This window comes from Callospermophilus lateralis, chromosome 13 (genome assembly GCF_048772815.1).
Source record: "Callospermophilus lateralis isolate mCalLat2 chromosome 13, mCalLat2.hap1, whole genome shotgun sequence".
Classification (NCBI taxonomy): domain Eukaryota; kingdom Metazoa; phylum Chordata; class Mammalia; order Rodentia; family Sciuridae; genus Callospermophilus; species Callospermophilus lateralis.
Genome location: NC_135317.1, coordinates 69,280,545 through 69,298,097, shown reverse-complemented (window position 1 = coordinate 69,298,097; position 17,553 = coordinate 69,280,545). Strand labels below are relative to the sequence as shown.

The window sequence follows — 17,553 nt, the reverse complement described above, 5'->3', positions numbered from 1 at the left end:
TTTGAATCTTCAGTTCTTAGGAGAGAGAGAGAAGAGAGAGAGAGAGAGAGAGAGAGAAGGAAAGAAGAAGAGAGAGGGAGAGGTGATGCCTAGTTTGTTTTCTATCCATTTCAGTAAAGATGATTTCACTGATGAAACAAGGTCGGTGGGCCAATTTTTAAAGGGGATCAAGGATGGAGGGGTGTCCATGGAGACCTGTGCAAGGGGCAAGGTTACGGTCCCCCGCAAGAGGCTGATGAATGAGCTTATGGATGTTTCAGAGGTGTGAAAAATCAGCTTCTCTGTCTCCAGAAAATAGGAGAGGCTGTCTTCTTTTTAACCTTTGTAATTCCCCTTCTATTCTCTGTGACATTCATTCAGCTGCCAAGAGCGTTTGGCAAGGTTTGGGCCAGCGAGCACACTTCCAGTGACCGCTAACCTTGGTATGTCCTGACACTTATGATGAGTATCTGCAGGACACAGAAGGCAGGCAGCCTGCTATGTCAGGCTTTTATTATGTACTGCAGAGGCTAGGGACAGTCAGTTTAATAAAACAAATCATCCTTGAAGGTAAAGCAACTGGGAAGAGGAGGAGGAAGACGGGGGAAAATGTCTTTGCCACTCATTCTGATTAAAAAAAAAAAAAAAAAAAAAAGAACAGCAAAACAGCTACCCACCCAACACACCGTGTGTGTGCTCAACCCAGCTGTGGGCTGAGCAGACTTGAAACAGTCCCCTTGATTCCCCCAGTTGCCTGAAGCCCACAAGGCCCTCCTTTGCTCTGAGGAGACTCAAGTACAAACAATTGTGATGAAATTGGTAGATGCTGCTAGCCAGCCCCCTTCAAACTGATGAGCTATTCAAGTATTCAAGCACCTCGTCACGATCCTATTCTCTCCTCCAACTATTAAGGCAAAACCATTTGGGGTGAGGCTCCCTTATTGGGATGCCTTTGTTATCAAAGCAAACTTTCCACTCTCCTCTCCTGAAGAACGCAGGGCAGAGCAGCTCCCACAATAGCCTCAGAGTTCCAGCCAGAGACTTTGGAAGCCTTTTGTTTTTTCCCTGTGGCATGTCCAAAGGCATGGCCTTCCCCCTCTCCCTCCCCGCCCCCCCCAGCAGCCTGCATTGTCTTGCATTCCAGCGACTTGATTGACTGTTGCCACCTGATGCTGAGGAGATATACTCTAGGGTTCGTTCTGCAGAGTGTTGGGTTCTATTAAAAGAAACCTAGATAAGGGATTACTTGTCACTAAGGGATTTTCTGCAGATGTTTATTAGTGATTGGAAAGCCCTTAGGTGTGAGGAGGTACAGAAAAATACGGTCCTACTCATGACCCTGAATCCTAAGATGGCCCCTCAAAAGCATCAGGAGGACCTCCCTTACTCTAGTAAATGGAATTAGGGAAAATTTCCAAGCAGAGGGTTGAGGGGTTTCTGTTTTCGTGCCTGATATTTCTACCTGTGGCAGAATTCAGTAGCACCCTCTCAGACCATTTGTTATCCAACATTGGGCCTCAGGAGCCACCAGAAAAGAGGAGTTGCTCCATTGTTAGGGGTCTCATTATGACATTATTTTATCCATCCCAGTCCACTGGGTGAACATGACCTCAGAGCAAACACTAGGTTAGCAACCCATTTCACTTGTACACAAAGAATTCACCCCTTCCCACACATTAACCAATAACCCAGTTTCTTCCCAGGAATTTTTTGCATCATTTTCATTTATTTTAAAGTTCCTAGCTCCTTGTTGGTGGTTTTTTCTCAGTTACAGACCAAAAGCTTGCCAAAGATTGGATGCCTCATAGAAGCTGAAATTGCTTTTGACAAAACAGACATTAAAAGGGAGCCAGCATGGTTTAATGGGAAGACACCTTATTTCACACAAGTCTCTTTTATTTCATAATTTCTGTGTCTCAAGAGAATTGCATTGTTTCTTCATCCATAAAATGATGATTTCTAAACTCTAACTTTTAAAAGTAACTTTATTTTCTTTCTTTCTTTTTTTAGTGTGGTGCTGAGGATAGAACCCAGTGCCTCACACGTGCTCAGCAAGCGCTCTACCACTGAGCCACAACCCCATCCCTAACTCTAACTTTTAAACGTCTAGCCGATTTTGTCATTATTTTAAGCTTCCTTCCCTGCTGCCACCCCCAATGTATTGAGGGAGAATATAAGTATGATTCCAGGGCAAGATGGGCTAGAACAGGGCGTGAGATCTTACTATGAACTACAGTATTTATCAAATGACTCTGCAAAAGATCCCCTGCTGAACACTGTAGGTGATACGCAGAATAAAAACCATGACTTCTCACCTAAAGACACCTGAGGATAAGGTAGACACAAGTAGGTAAAAAGTTATGTAACATCAAAACACAAATGCAGAAGATATTCTAAGGCCATGATGATATCCACACGAAACGAATGTTTGAAACAGATCAAAACCCACTAAAAAACCTTTAGCAAGCATGGCGAGCGATGATAAGAATAGTGAGCTAGAGAGCCTGCACAGAATCCCCAATGAAGTTACCTTGATTTGTTCTCTCAAATCTTGTGGCTACTCTTGCCTCCCTCCTCTGATGCTGATGCTGTTCGAGATGTATCTATCTCCTCCGACAATCTCCACAATGCCCCTCTTTCCTCTTCCCCTGGCTCCCCAGACCTCCCATGGGGTCCTTGCAATGGGCAAGGCTTCCAGGACTCTGCCTTCCTCTGGAGCCCCTGCCCACACCTGTCCACCCCTGCCCACACCTCAACTCTTTCTGCCATGTTGCTCCTCTGAGTGTTCAAGGAACATAGATTTTTGTAGAGGTTCTATTGCCAATGGCCAGTGAAACTACACTTCTTGAAATGTTTATTTTAATAAATGCCAATGATTATGTTTCTGTAGCATTTGGCTAACAGCTCCCAGTCCAAATAGTTAGGGTGGGTAGTTACACTGCCTAACTGTTCTCCAGCCAGATCCCCTCTCTCAGTAATGCCCGTTTGATAAAATGTGGAGGATTATCTTTGGGAGGAGGAGGGAAGAGTACTCAACAAGTCTGCCTAATGACTTTGTTCTGGTATAAGGTGAGTGGGAGGCTAAGCTCTCCTCCAACAAATCCTCGCGTGTATCCAGGAGCTTTGGGGGAGATCACCAGTGGTTTGTGGGAAAGCTGGATGAGTTCTCAGGAGGGAACGGTGGGTTGCACGCACCTCCATGGGTGACTTTCCAGGCGGTCACCCATGGATGGGAACTGTGTGCTAACAATAGGCCAGTGTAAATGTGTTTGGCAAAGGTTGCGCAGAATTCTTCCTTTTGCTAGACACCAAATAGAGCCCCCCCGCCTTTTTTTTTTGCTGGGGAATTACTAGGCTTACCTAAAGAGAATGATTGATTTGCTATTGGGAGTAATAAGCTTGTTCGTCCAATTTTGAATGTGAAAACTGGAATATTGGGTCATTATTTTAGTTTTCTTTACCAGTTACTATCCTGATAAAAAGGTCCATTGCAGCAGTTTGGGGAACAGGTGGGGAGAGAGGCTCAACATGACAATGCCTCTCCTTTTCTGCAGCATATTTGTACTGAGAAAAACATCTTTCACCTGTTATGTATGTAGATAGATGTATCTACAATATAGCCATGGTACATGTATGTCTTTATATGTAAAAATAAAACAGTCAGCAATGCATAAACGCACCCCTGAAAGATATCCACTGAGTGTTAACATGTACTTGGAAAGCTATGAGTTGGTGGCATTATTTTGTGAATCCATTATATTGGTATAGGGAAAGATAGGCCACATTTTACTCTAAGTAACTTAAAAAGAATAATAAATAGGTACACCAGTTGCTACTCCTTTCCCTAGTCAAGAGATGAAACTATTAAATTAAAAGAGAACATAGACCACACACATACACACACGTGCACACATGCACACACACAACACATCTATTAATTGCTGTAGAAGAAAAGGCTTTATAAATACTGATCTGAAAAAGAATACTTGGGAAGTGTTTATCTTGGAATATAATGACCTTGAGCAATTTCCTTGATCTCTCAGTTTTTTTTTTTTTTTTTTTATTGTATAACTGGGATAATAATATCTCACAGAGAATTTGGGAGAATGAAATGACATTCACATTCAGTAGGTAACCTAGTGCCTGATATATACTAAAATGTTAGTTTTCATAATTATTATCAACTGCATAAATCATTTTCTTATGGAGCAATTCTAACCTCAAAACAGTTTCTGATGTGGCATTTTAGGATTCAGTTTAAATTTTATATTTTGTGATATTATCTTTCTCCTTTATGAATGTAGGGTACTTCATAGTACAGAGTGTTTTAATACACAATTGAGAGTTCAGCAACAGTCCTCTGATACAAACCCAGAAGCTGAGATTTAAATTGTCTTTATTGAAAGTATGGGTTTAGTTTATATAGATGCTCAATTATTTATTATTTGATTGAGAGAACGCATTTTATTTTCATGATGGAAATCAAAAGGAAATATGAATTATATTCTGAAAAATTCACTGGAGACTTTCTTCTGGAATGGACCTATTTAATAAAATCAGGAATCCCAACAGCCACCTCCCTATTCTCTACCCTAATGTTCACAACGAAATCCTATTTTTTTCAATAGGTCTGCGTATAGGCTCTGCACAATTCTTTTTCTAAAACTCCACAGAGCTGTCAACCTCATATGACAATGCTACTATATATAATGACTTTACATAAGAGAACAGAAGCCGGCCATTTTTAGAAAATGCAGGTACCATGGAAGGCTCTTTCTGAAAGAATGAACTTAGCTCAGTTTCCTTTGAAGAACTGTAGACCTGAAACTGAAAACTTTATTAATGCCATTGTCTCCTTGTATCAGCAGGTTCCAGAGAGATTCCTGGAAGTTGCGCAGATCACATTACGGGAGTTTTTCAATGCCATTATCGCAGGCAAAGATGTTGATCCTTCCTGGAAGAAGGCCATATACAAGGTCATCTGCAAGCTGGATAGTGAAGTCCCTGAGATTTTCAAATCCCCAAACTGCCTACAAGAGCTGCTTCATGAGTAGAAACTTCAACAACTCTTTTTGAATGTATGAATAGTAGCAGTCCCCTTTGGATGTCCAACTTATGTGTCTAGATTTTGATTTCATATATATGTGTATGGGAGGCATGGATATGTTATGAAATCAGCTGGTAATTCCTCCTCATCATCATCTCTCTCATTTCCTTTTGTTTTCCACTATGAGGGGATGGTTATTTTTCCTTCCGCCTTTAGTTTACTTTTGCCCACGGCCCTTAACATTTGGAGACTTAACATAGGGTTAATTTTCAGGGAAAAAGAATGTTGGCGTGTGTAAAGTCTACATTAGCAAGGAAGGGCATTTGTGAAAGATGCACCCGCTGGATTGGTGGCTTATTGCAAATGGCGGTTGGCTGAGGTAAACCACGACACAGCACAGCTCTACTGACATTGATGTGTCTCTTGTTTTTAATTGTTAAGAAGGTCTGGAAACTCAATGAAACCACTTCATACACTGAAGTATTTTGTTTGGTTTGAACTCAATAAGTAGCTTTTTCTTATGTGTTTAAAAATAATCCCAATGACAGATGAGCAGCTCACTTTTGAAAAATACCCCAACAGTCCAAATTAAAAAAGAAAAAATAATCACTGTCGGTCTTTTCCTAAGAGCAATGGCAAACACCCCCAAACTAGTACCAGTTTCTAATGGAGGCAAAGCAATTTTGTACAAAACTAACTCTTTCAAGATAAGACTGGAATCACACATGATCTTTTAGCCACCTCTGTCAACTTTATAATAAGTTCTTCACAATAAGTGAGCTTAGATCACTCTTCATAGAGAAAAGCCCTATAACTTGTTATCATTTTCTATTTATTTTGCTTCAGATATTAAAAGGCACATAAGCTTCCAATATATTCTTTGCTTGACTTTGTTTATATGCTTAAAAAATTATTATTTGTTTAATCAACTCTCTTTTTTTTTCTAAGACACTATACCTTTCTACAGTAAGGAATAAAAGAAATCCCAATGGACCATAAAATCCTTGCCTACACTACAAGTTTGTTGACAGCTGTCAGCTGACTTGATCCTTGCCTCCTAAGAGGAGGACGTGTGAGAATGACCTGTTTCCATATATACAGCTCTACACTACCCTGATGGGTATTCAAAGTGGCGACAGTCTAAGTGTTTTTTTCATTTTAGGTATAACGTTTGAAAGCAATTGATAATGTCTCTTCTAAGTCAGAAGCTAGGATTGACCAAAATGTGAGAATAGTGTATAGCGTAGGAAAATTTGGGGTTAACCCAAAAGACACAAATTCAGCACACCTAAGAAAGCTAGCTGCTATTTTAAGCTTTCTTCAATGATTCTCCTCTTTTTTCTTTCTTTTCTTTTTTTTTCCAGTTTTTTCAGTGATGTACAATGTCCCATACGTGCATTTAAAAAAAAAAAAAAATCTAACAGCATTCACACTTGTTTTCTTAGATAAATTTTTATGTGTGGATGGAGTCAAATTCATGATTCATTCTAATGGCGTTTTCCAGGCCCCTCCTTCCCCTTAGATAATTTGATATACACCTCCTAAAATGACACAGTAACAAATCTGGTATTTAAAACATACAGGACATAAATGCCATTTCCCTTAATTTTTATAAAAAATCATATTTGACTTTGGAGACTGCAGGTTGACCCATGTGACTGACTAGCTGACCCGTTCGCTGTAATTTAACATCATTTATAAATTCTGCTGATGGACAGGAATGTATGAACACAATTATTGTCAGCACAAAGCCTTAAAACCTGCTGACTTTAAATTAAATGGTGCAGTCCTGTGATGCCGGGCATCATTCAGGAGACTCACAGGCCCTCACAGTGTGGACAGAGTGTGCTGCAGTTGGGGCTGGGGCGCCAACCCTTTCCCTCAGCCCCCACGGTCGCACACATCTATCTCCCAGCTCACACCCTCACACTCATGCACACTGAATCATTAGGATCCAATTTATCTTTTTTTTTTTTTTTTTTTGGCTTGCTTAAAAAGAAAAAAAAAGTTTGGATAATCATTTTATTGGAATAAAAGTCTAGGGGAAAAAAAAAAAAAAAAAGATTCCAATCAGCACAAGTAGAGAAGCCATCTAGATTTGCTTCATGGGGAAGAGTCTGACATTCGTTGTTCATGTCAGCATGCAACTGGTCTTTGCTGTTCCGGGTAATTCCTAACATCAATGTTGTGTTGCCCTGGGCGAGGTAAAGGGCAAAACAGCAGAGCAGTGTGGTTCACCTGGGTAGTCAGATGACTAGGTGTCTTAATCTGGGGCAAGTGAAATATTAATTCCAGACTTATTTGGATTTTTCATATTATTATCCCCTGCCTTTCTAATTTAGATAGATAAATTAAGTAAAAGTGTGTGTTTACAACCTAGTGTCGATGCACTTACAGCACTGAGAATATCCCCTCAGTGTTTACAGAGGCACAGAAATGATTTCAGAGTCAAAATTGCAGCTCTGTTCTGAAAACAGAACTCGACCACTCTGTTTTTCAGATAGTTTTTCCCCTTTTACAATCTTGTGCCTCCAAGTGCATTGGAAAATGATAAAAACCTGTCTCTCAAAAACTCCTATTTAACAGTTACTTGAAAAAGAAAAATCACCAACTTTCAAATCTTAACTCTCACCACGTGAAAATTGGGTCTATGGGAGAAAGTTGACTTTCTGCGGTGGGAGGGTGAAGGATGAGGGACAGTTTACACAGGAGAGAAAAAAAAAAAAGAGTCTAAAGTCCATGTTGAAATTCCACATTACACTTATTTTCTGCTAATTCTAAATTAGTTTTACGTGTACACTTGAGGTTATAGTCTGTGCCTAGATCTAAATGCACCAGCGGGGGGATTTTAAAAAATCCTTCAAAATACCAGTTTTTTCCCACAAGTACAATTGTTCTTGTGCCTTCTGTGGCTTTCGATTTCATCTTTTTGACTTTATTTCCAATTACTACAGCTGCAATAAACACTAGATTTTTTTTCTGGCTGTTTGACGTAATGTTGATAGCTATGCATATTTTGTGTCTTTTTAAAACAAAGCGGGAGAATACGTTTTTGAAGAAGAGAATTTTTAGAACAGTTTGATACCGCAAATTATTTTTTTCCTCAATTGTTTGAGCAGCATTCAAGTTTTGAAAATTCTTGTAGAAGCCAATTTTTTGTAACTGTGGTGCAAATCTTGTGTTTTCTTAGCCTAATGAAAAGTAGTATAGAAGCAATATTTCATACCATGTGCTATGTATGTGTGTGCAGATGTGTAAACATAAAAACACATACACACATATACACACATGTAAAAATATACATATATATATGCGTGTGAAGTGGAAAGCTTACCTTTTCCTATCTAGATTTAAGAACCTATTTTAGACATTTGTTATGTTTTGTGAAAAGAATGTTCTATTTGCAACAACAAAACATTTAATTCTTACTGTCTCTCTGGCTGTTTAAATGAGGACGTTTCACATTAAATGGTAAAACATGTGGAAGATGTTAGAATGTAGTAATTATTTAAGTAAATGTTCACCCACATACTCCTGAAGTTTGCTTTGTGCCTCCGAGTATTATTTAATTAAAGTGTTTTATGTTTGCAGAATCTTTGTTACTGTACTAGGGATGTGGGTGAATATCATTTAAAAAAAAATTTAAAGCAACAAACAGACAAATAAAAAAAAAAGCAAAATGGAAACACTAAAGCAAGAGGGGAACTTTTATAAAGCAATGTAAATATTTAACCTCATGGCTGCTGTTACGTAAGACATGAGATTTTAATAAATAACTACATTCTCACAACATCTGTTGAATTTATTAGGAACACTACAGTGACTGTATAGACAGTTGAAAGCATTCTTGAAAATCCTGCTCTCTACTTTTAAAAGATAACAGTCTCTTTTATCAGATGTCAAGGGCAAGGGTAATGCAGTTTCTGTAAATTTATGAAGTTTCTTTTCTATGTACATGAAGACATTTAGTAAGAACCCCCCCCATACACACACACACACACACACACACACACACACACACGCACATGCAGGTGAATATTGAGTCATAAAGCTAAAGATTTGGGGGCTTTCAAAATAGGATGTCCCCTAGAAGCAGTCATCAATTCATCAAAGACAAAGTGGTTTACAGACTCCCCTTGAAAAAAGCAGTGTATATGTGAGGACAGTGTAAAACCTCTTTGCCATGTATATTATAGAGTATTCATTGGTGTGAATAGTACAAATGTTTCCTTCTGGTACAAACTCTGTGTTTGCAAATTACAAGAAGCATTGTTTTCAAAAAGCTCCCCTTAAAAAAAAATGTAACTGGTTGATATGAGTAAGCAGTTACTGTTTTGCACTTAAATGTTATGTTGAAGGAAATGCAGTTTTGTTTTCTGTAGATCTGTTGGTTATGAACCATCTATAAAACTCAAGCTAAAATGCTCATATTCCGAGCTGGGATCAAAACTGGTATTTAAGCTTTGCATCTTCTTATAATTAGCCTTCTAAGAATATAACAAAATGTGGAAGCGTCTGGACTTTGAGTCTTTTCAACTGAGCCCTCTCTTAAATCAGACACCCCCTAAAATGCACAAACATGAGCAGAAAGGCAAATGGGCTAGACTTCCTTGGGGAAGATGAATTCATTCTGTATTTTTTAAATATTCAAGTCCTCTATATAGGGGGATAAAAATTCAAAATTGTATATTACCACTTTAAATTTAGAACTAGAAACAAAACAAAAAAAAAATGTATTTGGGGTTGGTCTCAGAACTACCTAGAAGAATCAAAGGTCATGGCTTCCCCCAATATTGTCCCAGCCATTCTCATATGTATATAGTATAAACCGTGACAAAACACTGCCTTTATATTATTTAGCAATATGTTGTAAATAGCATTATGAAGCTCTTTTTTTTGTAATAAAGACCCTTTGATTTGAATATAGTACAATAACTGAACTGATAAAGTCAATTTTTGATTTTTTTTTTTTTTTTTTAGCTAGAGGCAATTTCAATTGTGGATTTTTGTTATTGTCTATTGTTCTGAAGACTTTGCATAATTTATTGGTTTAATTTATCCTAATTTATTTGATGAAGGTGTACAATTTTGTATTACCAAGGATGTACTGTAATATTAATTGATATGATAAAACAATGAGACTCCCTGTCCATATTAAAAAGAAAATTAAAAGGTGCAGTAGACAATTGATTTTAAAGTAAAAGTAAAAAATTTAGTTTGGCAGCTACTAAATTTTAAAACAGGAAAAAAAATTAAGTTGTTGTGGGGAGGGAGGGAGGGAGGGGGTTTTACTTTGTGTGTTTTAAGCTTTTGTATTCTCTCCAAACTTTTACCTTTTGCTTTGTACCACTTAAAGGATACAGTAGTCCAATTGCCTTGTGTGCCTTCCATCTTCTCTTAAACTGAATGTATGTGCAGTATATATGCAAGCTTGTGCAAAATAAAATATACATTACAAGCTCAGTGCCGTTTGAATTTTTTTGTTTGAAATGCATAACATTTCTTGTTTGGACCTGGGTGCAATTGTAAGGCAGTAGACTAGTTGTGATTGTAATATTAAGAATAGAGTTTTCCTTGGGTTACAATTCTTAGTTGCATCAATGCATGCAACTCCTAGATCTTTCTTGCAGTAAATGCTGTAAATGGCTAGATGTCGCTTGGAAGTCTCTTCTCTCAGATTTGCTCCGCCCTCAAGCTAAAGTTCAATTGTTAATGTCAAATGATTCAAAGAACAAGGAAAGTTGTTCCTGACAGTCACATAATGACAAATTTATTACTTAAAATATGGGAACCAGCACTTGCATTATATCTATTTCTGTTGAACTCAGAACTAAGTAATAATGTAAATTTTCAAAATCTTCCTAAAATAATCTTCTAGACAGTTTTGAAAGAATGTTTCATACTAAGAAGACTGATTGTAAGGCTTTATTACATTTCATAGATCAATATTCTTCTTTGTTTTGAAATCATGTCTTCTTTTTTGATTTAGAGATGATTGGAGTGTGTTCCCAGGAGTTTCATGTGCTAGAAGCTTGGTCCCCAGTGTGGTGTGCAGGGGTGGTGGAATCTTGTAGAGGTGGGGTCTAGTGCAAGGTAATTAGTCATTCAGGGAGCCATCCTCAGAAGGGATTAAATGCTCTCTGGACCCTGGTTAGTTCCTGCAAGAGCCATTTAAAAAAAAGATCAACCTTGGTCCCTGAATCTGTCTTCCATTCCTGCCATGTGATCTCTTCCTCCCACACATACTATTCTCACTATCATGCCATCTACCAAGAGTTCCTCACAGGAGCTGAACTGATGGGCTGCCCCTTATTGGACTTTAAGCCTCCAAACTGTGAGCTAAACAAGCCTTTTATTTATAAAGTATCTAATTTCAGGTACTTTATCATAGTAACTGAAAATGAATTAAATCCTTGCATCAGGAACATGAATTAGCTGAGTCATTTGCCTATTTTAGATTTATTTATTTAACTATCCACCGTTCACCACAGCTCTACCATCCTTCTGTCTACACAAGCTCTTATAGAGTATCTTCTTGGTCTCGCAGATTTCTTTTTTCATCTTCAGCTAAATGATGAAAACTTTACATTTTGACCCTAATGACACAGGGGTTCTTGGAATCAATGCAAGGTCAAAACTTTATTAAAAGATAATGAGCTTTTAGCACTTGGAATTATTTTCCTATCAACTGCACAAACTTAAATTCCAATCTCCTAATTAAATTGTACAAAGGATGATCATGCCTATGACTCTCCATGTTTAGATATTTGTTCCCTGATTAGAGCAAAAAGAATCCTCCCACCTTCCAACCTCTCTTCTTGGAAAGAAGAGGCATTACAGTTATATAGTGACTCTTCCATCCTCATGAACTTATTTAACACTGATCTGCTTTAAACCAGATGAGACAATCCACATTCTGACTCAAAACATGAAGTAGAAATGTTTTCTGACTGAGGGTTTAGTAAAAATACAGCTTCAATTCCTTACCTGAGTGATTCTAAATTACCTGATGGACTTGGTCTAGAAAAATCATGCACCACCATTCTTAACCCTGATCTGTTCTGAACCTGATCACAAACTTTGCCCCCTACACACCTCGAGGGATACCTGTGCCCGTTTTATAATGGAACATATAAGCTTCACAAGCTAACAATAAAATGGGCTTCATTCATTTCATCTTCATTAAAGCAACCATAAATGATTTACAAGTTTTTCTTTAAAATTAACAGATAAAATGTTGCACACATTCATTTAGTGACATATGCTGAGATGAGAAATAGATGCCCCTGAATACAAGTAGGAGAACATACACCATATATTTGTAATACATTGCCAAATTCTGGGATCTATAAGTATTCTTGTCTTCTGAAAGGCACAAAATACAATGCAGAAAGGAAAACAGCAGACACAACTTTATAAAACAGCCGATAGAAAAACAATCAAAATTATGAAAGATACCAAAGTAATAAGTGGCACCATATCCCCTCATCAACAATATAACCTTTTGGAGGGAGGCTTTACACTGGGGTAAACACCTACAGGGTAGTTTTTGAAACTACAGGAAAAAGTAATCAAAGGATTATTGCTTTGGGCATCAGAAAATCTGCCTCCAATCCATTCAATTCCAATCCTCGAGTGTTCTAGGAGAATTTAAAATAATTTTAACTGTGAGATTATTAGTTGGTGCAACCACTATTTTAACTTTCTTACATGCAAAAAAAAATTCTCACGATGTTTTGCTTCTCATGAGAAAGGTGATTTGGATCAAAGAGCAAGGCAAGGGCAAGATTTTAAAGTGAACCAAGTGTGACTGGATCCTTCTCTAGTCGTGATCCTTCTCCCTTTGGTAAGTGTCTTGGCCTCTTGCCAAGCCTTGGGTGCTTGTGTCATAGCTACCCTCCCTCTGTTCACAGCCATGAGCCACTGTTAAAGTAAACATTAAGATATCAAGGGGGGCTGGGGATGTGGCTCAAGTGGTAGCGCACTCGCCTGGCATGCGTGCGGCCCGGGTTCGATCCTCAGCACCACATACCAACAAAGATGTTGTGTCCGCCGAAAACTAAAAAATAAATATTAAAAAAATTCTCTCTCTCTCTCTCTCTCTCTCTCTCTCTCTCTCTCTCTCTTTAAAAAAAAAAAAAAAAGATATCAAGGGTTCAGTGCTTCTCCTCCAGTGGTACATTCTTAAATGACACGTTGTGGGTGCACAGGAACACATGGGTGCTGTTTCCTTGTCAGGTCTGTGTTGCCTGAGGCAGGTGATGGGGGCTGACCTTCCCTACCACAAGGAGGCCCAGGTCTCAGGTCTTATTGGTCCCAGTTGTGCCTTGCACCTAATATGGTCTGTCTAGGTATTTCTGCCCCCAGCCTTCCCCCCCCACCCCAATTATGGGACTTGTTTCCTGTTCAAGGTCAGAGAGTCCTTCGACATCCTGCATAAGAACTCACAGGGTGAAAGACACTTCTCTACGAGAGATTGGGTCACAGTCCTGCTTGTGAAGAAGAATGAATATAACTAAAGAAATTTTAGAAATTTCTAGATCTCTAGAATATGGTATTATTATATCTGGAGCCACCAGTTTAAGACCTTGTTTAACAGAAGCAGCTCCATCTTTATATTCTGGTACTATAAAATGTTTATTAAAAAAAAAAAGATTTCTCTGCTCAAAACAACAATGATTTCGTTGGATGTGACAAAGGATATGAATGTGTGTGTTAAGTTAAATAAACAAGTAAATTCTAACAAAACTTACCCGGTTTTAAATAAAGGAGTTCTCTACTAAGAAACAACATAACTGAATATCCTCACTGGGTTAGGTAAGAGATCCTTAAGGATGAATGTGAAAATTGAAATAGATGATAATGCTGGGCATGGTGTCACACCTGTGATCCCACCTACTCAGGAGGCTGAGGCAGGAAGATCACAAGTTTTGAGGCCAGCCTGGGCAACTTAGTGAGAGACTGTCCCAAGATAAAATTATAAAAAAGAACTGAGCAGGGTAGAATACTTATCTAGCATATACTGGGTTCATCCCCCATACTACAAATGAAATAAAATTTAAATATAATGCAATAAAATAGATAATAGTATATGTGACTTCTATCAAGCCTTCAAAAAAGAGGTTATAGAAACAGCACCAAGCCTGGCACATGGTTTATGCCAAATCACAATAGGTTCTCTTTCTCAAAAGCCAGTCAGTGGCTTTTATTACCTTACCACTTTGTTTTAACTTGTAGTCTAAGAACTACACCCAGACCCATCCCAACTTCCAAAGATGTTTAAATTTGAAGATCACAGAAGTGTTCTAAAAATCCAAAGCCTACTCTTGTCATCTTCTCAGGCCTTATCCCCAGCCTCAGTCATACAGCTTCTGTGGCCACACCCTTAGCAGCCATTCTTGGGTTGGCCCCAGGATAGGAGTGGAGCAGCTTAGAAAGATTAAGGTGCCACAACACACTGAAACAGAATCACTTAGGCAGTCTCTATCCTGGCAAAGGGGAGGGTATTATTTGCAAAGCCCCCTGCTGAGTGGCCCAGGTGCTAGCTAGACAAGCTCAGGAGATAGTTTGGCAGCCACCCTGGAAAAAATGCCTGTGTCTCTGCAAATAAATCTGCCAGTATAGAAAGTACTGGGTTTTCCCCCAGTGCTTGTGCAAATAGTACCCTGTGCTTTACTGGTATTGGAAATTCCTTGGTGTAAGTATTTCTAGACCCTGAAAATTGGAGCTAGGGATTTCTTGACATTGTCGTTACCCTTGACCTGTTGGGAAATGAATCTAAAAATCAATGTTCCTATTTCCGATTATTCACAACTGGAAAAATCATTGGTAAACAGAAATAAAAGAAAGAAAGAAAGAAAACCAACAAAACAATGTATTTCCTAAATCTCTATCCGTAGCTCAGCGGTTGACACTAAAGTTGAGCAAAAACCTTGAAGCCTGGCACGGAGCAGGGTAAATGTACAAACATAACTTGGGTGTGTGCACATGAGGATAGGTATCTGCACTTAGAAAAAAATCATGAATAATACATCCATTACCAAATGAGTATTATTTCTGTTTTTTTCTCCACTCCAAATCCAAGAATTAACATAGTTAATACTAGGGTTACACATGAAACATCTCAGCCAAGTAGATGAATTCATAAGCAAAAATGAGTAAATAATTTTTTAAAAATATATATTTTTAGTTGTAGGTGGACATAATACCTTTATTTTATTTTTATGTGGTGCTGAGGAACAAACCCAGTGCCTCACGCATGCTAGGTGAGCGCTCTACCCCTTGAGCCACAACCCCAGCCCAAGGAGTAAATAAAATTTTACTAAGTAAGAAACTCCAAGAGGACCAATGCTACAGAAGAAACTGGGAAAATGGTCCAAAAACAAACAAAACTTTTCTCTTTCCCCAAAGGTACCTGGACGTTATGCTTTTATGGGTGAATTCAATCAAATATGCAAAAGAGGTCATACTGCATAACTAGTTCAGATATGCATCATTAAAACATACATATATATGTACACTCAATTTGTTTATAAAGCCCATATTTATGAACACAAAAGCAAAAAATTGAGCAAATCCAGTATTTATTTTTAAATATAAAATATATTTTATATTTACACAAGATATAAATTTCATGATCTTATTATAATTTATTTGATATTATTATTATAATTTTGAAATTTTATTTTGGGACCATCCCTTCCAAAGTAAAAAGAATACTCTACTGCCAATGAGCCGGTTCAGATTGACGTGGAGTAAGATCTGGACTTACTCCTACATGAAAAGCAGGAAAAAGTTTCTTGATAAATTTTATTTGCTTTTTCTACCTTCAAATGAGAATGAAGACAAATATTTCTTATTGATGCTGTCAGCGACCTCAAACACTGTGTGCTACCCCCTCCTGAGTTTTTCTGTGTCAAAGGGCCAAGTAGCCTTTGCTCTTTCAGCGATTTCAGTTTGCCAGGTTGCCTAACTCAGAGACCATGTCTCATTTTAGTATGTCTCCTTAGAACTCTGAGTCTTTGGGGAAAGCCAGATTCATTCAGTGCAGTGTTAAGACCTTCCTTCCATAACTAAACGAAGAAAAAAGAAATCTAGGAAAGCAATTAAAGGTAGGTTATTCATTCTACACAAAAGGAATCATGACATTTTCGTTTTCTGGAATATTGACATAAAAACAATTAGAACCTACTTCTTTATTTTCTAAGATAAAGGGACAAACCACCAGACGGAAGGAGCTTGGCTTAGGAAGGACTGACCCTAGGCAATTTGGTGAAGTTTATGAGAGTTGCCATTACAGGTAACAAGATTCAGTGGCAGAAAAAAATAAATAAATAAATGAAATGGATTTGCTTGTTTGCAACATTTTAATTTTAATCCAGTCTTTTTTTCCCTCTACTTTGGGCTCCCGAATAGAAAGAAAACTCCAAGTGGATTTATGGCTGAAACTTGCAGCAGTGGACAGTGGTCAAAGGACATGTTAAGACTTTTTGTTTCCCTTTCAGGTTGGCAAAAATTAGTAAATAGCTGTTATCATTCAGAGGTTGACCAGGAATGGGACAGAAGTTTCTGTCCAACAGACCTGGTGACAAACAGCATGAGCTGGGACCACCAAAGTTTTGGAGAGAAACTTGGCAACACCCATAACATTTTTAAAGGTGCATGGTTTTGCCTCACCAACTCCTCATCTAGCTAGCCATCTCCTCGAAATATTTGCACACATAAGCCAGTAGGAATGACAAAGGCACATATTCGGTTTGGTTAAAACCCATGACTTTTTCCCCCTACAAGTCAACTTAATTTTTATCTCGAGCTTATCTTTGTTCTGATGGCAGAAGCAATCTAGTCACCTCCAGACCTGCTCAGCTGTTTCCGAGAAGAGTCCATCCCTCTCTGCTCTATTCTGTTCCTGTGGACTTTCAGTTCCCCGTGTTTGGTGTCCTTGGGGGAGGCCTCTGGTTATAATGTCCCAACAATGCTGTACTGTCTGGTCCTTGAGCAGAGGAGTCATGAGTCATCCAATTCCAAGTTGCCAGCAAAGCACCATGTCTGTGACCATGGCCAAGGCTGCACTACTGACCTCAGAGCTCCATGCCCTGTTCCACTGAGGTGTCCCCAGATCCTCAGTGACTCACCTTCTTCCTCATCATAATACCTGCAGTGATCTGAACTCAGGAAAGTCTGACCCTTTTCTCAAGCCATTTTGTGGTAGAGGCCTCAGCCACCGGTGCTCACTCGCCATTGGTACCCTAATGTAGCCACACCATGTTGGCCCAGGCCACGTCTGCATGGCGATGACATTCTGGGTGCCAGATGGAACACCGCTGTGAATTCTTTCTTCAAGATCCCAATGTACCTGGCGGTCCTGTCATCTCCACCCAAGCTCCGGGTTTAGCCTAAGATCCAAGGGACACTTTACAGGGACAGGGTCTAGTTACATACCTCTTTGCCATTCTGTCCCATAGCCCAGGGAGACCTCTTCCAGTCAGTGAAGGTGAGCAGGGCTGGATCCTCACGTGTTATCTCTG

At 38.7% G+C, this 17,553-nt stretch overlaps 1 protein-coding gene across 1 annotated transcript in view; it reads left to right on the top strand.

Annotated features, from left to right (window-relative positions):
- The window catches only part of Prox1 (prospero homeobox 1), a 40,040-nt gene extending 35,007 nt beyond the window's left edge, over positions 1-5,033 (top strand). Inside the window, exon 4 of the mRNA XM_076832157.1 lies at positions 4,848-5,033. Within this exon, the coding sequence (XP_076688272.1) occupies positions 4,848-5,033 (186 nt within the window). The remainder of the gene's footprint in view (positions 1-4,847) is intronic.
- The last annotated feature ends 12,520 nt before the right edge of the window (positions 5,034-17,553 follow it).